The 4624-nt window shown below is 37.3% G+C and overlaps 1 protein-coding gene across 6 annotated transcripts in view; it reads right to left on the bottom strand.

Moving 5' to 3' along the window:
* The window catches only part of LOC120330795 (protein phosphatase 1 regulatory subunit 12B-like), a 52394-nt gene extending 48230 nt beyond the window's left edge, over window positions 1–4164 (bottom strand). For 3 of the 6 annotated variants that reach the window (XM_039397721.2, XM_039397720.2, XM_078114126.1), the window contains exon 1: window positions 3830–4161. In XM_039397721.2, the coding sequence (XP_039253655.2) occupies window positions 3830–4075 (246 nt within the window). In that variant the 5' untranslated portion in view covers window positions 4076–4161. Of the gene's footprint in view, window positions 1–3829 lie in introns of all 6 variants that reach the window. The other 3 variants (XM_078114122.1, XM_078114123.1, XM_078114125.1) reach the window with 3 other exon arrangements.
* Window positions 4165–4624: the final 460 nt, after the last annotated feature.

The following is a 4624-nucleotide window of genomic DNA, read 5'->3' on the forward strand; positions in this document are numbered from 1 at the left end:
CCGAAACTTTCGATTTGGATGCCTCACATGCACGAAATACGCTCCATCTCAAACTAAAGAGCCAATGATATCGAGCCCGGCGCCACAGTATCCCTTTCAACACATATGCGCCGACTACTTTGTACTGGGGAACCACTGCTACCTATCTGTTGTAGACAGATTCAGTGGTTGGATCAGTATTTTTCATTACCCACCACATCGATCAATCACTAAAGAGCTCATCAACTCATGTCGTGGGTTATTCACATCCTATGGAGCACCAGAAGAATTTGACTCAGACGGTGGACCTCAATTCACCTCATCCGAATTCCAGAACTTTTTAACTGATTGGGGAATAAAGCATCGAAAGTCCTCAGCATCTTACCCACAATCTAATGGACGGGCAGAGCTCGGAGTTAAAACTGCCAAGAGGATCATTCGTGATAGCACATCACCTGACGGTTCTCTGAATAATAATAAGGCAGCACAGGCAATCCTACAATACAGGAACACTCCTCTGCAAGACATTGATCTCAGCCCAGCTCAGATACTTCTGCATAGACAACTGCGGGATCACGTTCCTACAAATCCACAGCATTACCGTCCCCATCCACAATGGATTATATCTGCAGTGGAACGTGAGCAGAAACTAGCTAACCGCCATCACATCATTATCGACAAATATAACAACACATCGAGACAACTCCCTCCACTGTCAGTTGGGACAACAGTCGTTATACAATCACAAGTCCCAAACAAGCCACGACACTGGAACAGGACTGGTCGAATTGTGGAAATCCTACCTTACAGACAATACAAAATCAGAGTAGATGGCTCGGGAAGAGTGACTATACAAAACAGACGATTTATACGACCTTGCATCATCATTCAACCTCCGCCGATCATGCCATTCTCACCAACAATTCCCCCCAGCGGAGAGAGAGATGAAGACATTGGAAACTCTGGGAGTCATAATGCAGGAACTACTCAAGACACTCCGGTGGAAATACAACCAAGTCATCATGTGAGCCCATCGCTAACCAGCAGAGCTCCAAGATTGCCTAGGGCGCTTCAGAGGTTACAGCCCTACAACAAGCCAGGACGACTTGAGGAGAACTATAATGTTAACTGAACTGAACAAAACATTTCTTAATTTAAAAGACTCTGCGCCTCTGCCGGAGGGTGGAGATGAACATTACATTATATTTCATTGCATGTTTTAACTGTTTCGTTCTTGTTCTTTAGATTGTATTTTACTTAGATTGCTTAACTTGGTTGGCCTTGTACTATAGTTAATACTTCATGTGAATTGATTTAAATAGTGACGGCAAGTTATAAATTTGACTGACTGCCTTAGCGTCGACGGGAATAATGTTCGACGTAAATCAAACAAAGTGCATGGCATCCGAAATCACCAACCCAGACACATGCCCGTATTATCTATATAATTAGTGATGTAACAACGTGCTCACGTTGGTTCTTAGCGTTAATAACATTTTACATTTCATGTGCGCCGCGTTTGCATTGTTGTATCCAATTGAATATTTTATAGGCTGTACACCTTTCGTATACCCTTTATCAGTTGTATACCCAACTTATGGTCTGGTGTACACTTGGGTATACCGTATACCCGGTTAAAGAGCATTGGTCTAAGTTACTGTGCGATGTGTCCAGAATTAAAAAACGAAAGTACGAAGATGAAAACAGAGTTGTCAGAGTTGCCTTGTTTATCTATTTATTGTTGTTGGACTCTTGTGTGAATTTCTTTTCTGTTCATAGTATTTCGATAATATTAATAAATTCACAAATTCTGCGGCTCTTTTAAAGTTCTGACTTGCAGCTTGCGGCTCTTATACTAAAAAATTGTGCCCACCCCTGAACTATACAAATATGAACATCTCTAAATTTAACCCAATAATTTGATCCAGTGGTTGGTTTTTCATGATATTCATGTACCCCCATATCAATATTGATTAATGATGTATCAGAGAAATAGCATCTGAGTCAGTGACATACTAGTGATATATTAATCCTGCTCATACAATTCCAGTAATCAATGAGACACCGTATGTTGGCGAGCAATATGGCATAGAAAATACAACAATTTTTTATTTACTTATCTGAGAAATAGTCCATTGATGAACAATTTTAAGTAGACTGACAAGAAGAAAAAGGGTAATCAAAACTTTTTTAAAACATGCTTACACTCTTAATAGTTCAGTTTAATTATTTTGTTCAATTTATTCATGATTTGGTAATTCTATAATTAGAACTGATCATTGTGTATCAATAGCTATTTGTTAGCTCGGCAATGCTCGTGTTACTGTACTGTTGGAAATGAAAAATTGCTTCTCTTGTACCAATTTACTTCTATTTTTGCTAGTTCATTCTGAAAAAAATCTCTCAGCTAATAACCACTGTATCACTGTACAAGACCATGGAATATTTATTCGAAGCATTGAAGAATTTTTATAATCTATTCGATTGTTTTAAATTCATGTAATGATAAATATTGCATGAACATCACAGCATTTTGAAAACCAAAATTAGAATTTATTGCCTTTCCAGGCTCGGAGAATATTGTCAGATAGAGTTTCTGTACCTCGATTTTCAAAATATCCTGCGACACGCCTTGAGTTTCAAACAAAGCAATATGAATCATTTGATAACAAAAGTTAATTGCTACATTCATGAATGGTCAGTAACAGAACATTTATGTTATACCGTTGACCAGCCTACTGGATATGTTAACCCGGGTTTGAATAGGTGTTCCAATTTGAAGGATTTCTACAAACTTCCTATTTCAATACAGTCGGGCACAGTTTCTAAATTCCAAGAATGTCCAGTCATTTGTTCAATAAAACAAACACTCCATGTTTCTCACAAACGAGGGGCAGTTGGCACGATGACAACGTCATATCGTGCCAAGCTTGTCTCAATAATAATCTAAATTAATCACAGCCGTCACATGACCAAAATTGCAGTTGTTTTGCAAACTCTCGAATGCCACGGCAAATTTTATTTCCTTCAGTAAACCGGATTTTTTTCGAGAGGAAGTCAATGATGACATTTTTTAGATTGTGCTTCTTATTAGATAAACAAGATTATTAAACACAACAATTTCCAGACGTCCTCGAAAAGAGGGGTGTTTAGTCAAAATGGGATTCTCTGAAACGGGACAATGTTGCTCGATCTGTTAGGTGCCGTACTACAATATGAGAAAACTGGCAAAAAATTTATTGTTTTCAAAATGTTAGAGCTCAACGTCGAGATTACTAACAGTCATCATATTTTTAATGCCAGCATATTTTTAGATATTTTTTGCCATGTTATTTATAATTATAACATTACTTTAATTAGGTAAATTGCTAATAGCAAAATAATCATGATAGTTTATTCACGGATTCATGTGGTTAATAGTCAATTTGCTTTTTCAGATATCTGGATATAATGAAAACTGTATCAAAACTTCGAAGATTGTGATTATTGTTGTTTCGTCAAAAAAAAATTAGGAGAGTGTGGTTAAGTATAAGAATTTGATAAACAACAAGTACAGAAGTATTGAAATCTAAGCATACCGTATTTTCTATAAAAAAGAGATCAAGTATCATGCCCAGATACTTGTTTGGAAAAAGTTTTAGAAAAATTAGTTTGCCCATGCCCAGATACTTGTTTTGAAAAAGAATTGGAAAAATTATATACTAGTCACTACTGTTAATTGAATTGATAAAAAAAGGAGGATGAGAGTTTCGATTTATTTTTGTTTGATACAGAATTCTGGTATTATGCATTTTCTTTGACTGAGGGAATATCTTAAATAGCGTTCAGTTAACCTATTACATGACCATACCTGATGCAAAGCAGTTAATCCATCCACATTCGCAAAATTTATATCCGCCCCATTTTTGAGCAATATTCTGACTTCGTCTAAATCTCCACTAGAACATGCAGCTAAGAATACTGCACCGTCGTCGAACTTGACTCTCACTTTTGGATTTGCATATGTTGGACATTCTAAATCAGTAGCTGAATTTTTCCATCTAGTTATCTGTTCTTGCCTCTTTTCTTTTGCAGTTAAGGACCGATCGTCCTCCATTTTGACCCAACCTACAATTGCTCGTAACTACGTCATCAGCGCTCGCATACCTTCGCAAATTTCCATCACAAATGACCAGAAGAGGGCGCGACAAAATTAATCTTCCGTTTGCCTTTTTTTCTTCACAGCTCAAGGCGATAGTGCATTTGCTCCACGAGGTGGCCGCGTTAAAAAAAGTATTGCGCGATATATCGCCTTTCCATTAAACATTTGAGCCTAATATAGCAGGAGTGTCACGCGCTCATTAATACACTAGAATAAATTTATATTGACGCGGAAGATTAACAAAGGGCAAAATATAAAAAAAATCTATTGTATTGTTAATGTTTTCCTCTACAGTCCACTTTCGTATTTCGCATGATGGAAGAATAATAACAACGAACAAAGCACCTGCGACGGGCACTGCAATCTTGACGTATTGTCTTCGGGTGTACATATTACAAATTGTAATGTTTTCAACGCCAATTCCCAAAAACAAGAGGAATTGGCCCAATATTCTTTATAGAAATTGCCCTCCGTGGTCTAAAATTCCTGTCATAGACATTCATC

Source organism: Styela clava, chromosome 6, assembly GCF_964204865.1.
Source record: "Styela clava chromosome 6, kaStyClav1.hap1.2, whole genome shotgun sequence".
Lineage (NCBI taxonomy): Eukaryota > Metazoa > Chordata > Ascidiacea > Stolidobranchia > Styelidae > Styela > Styela clava.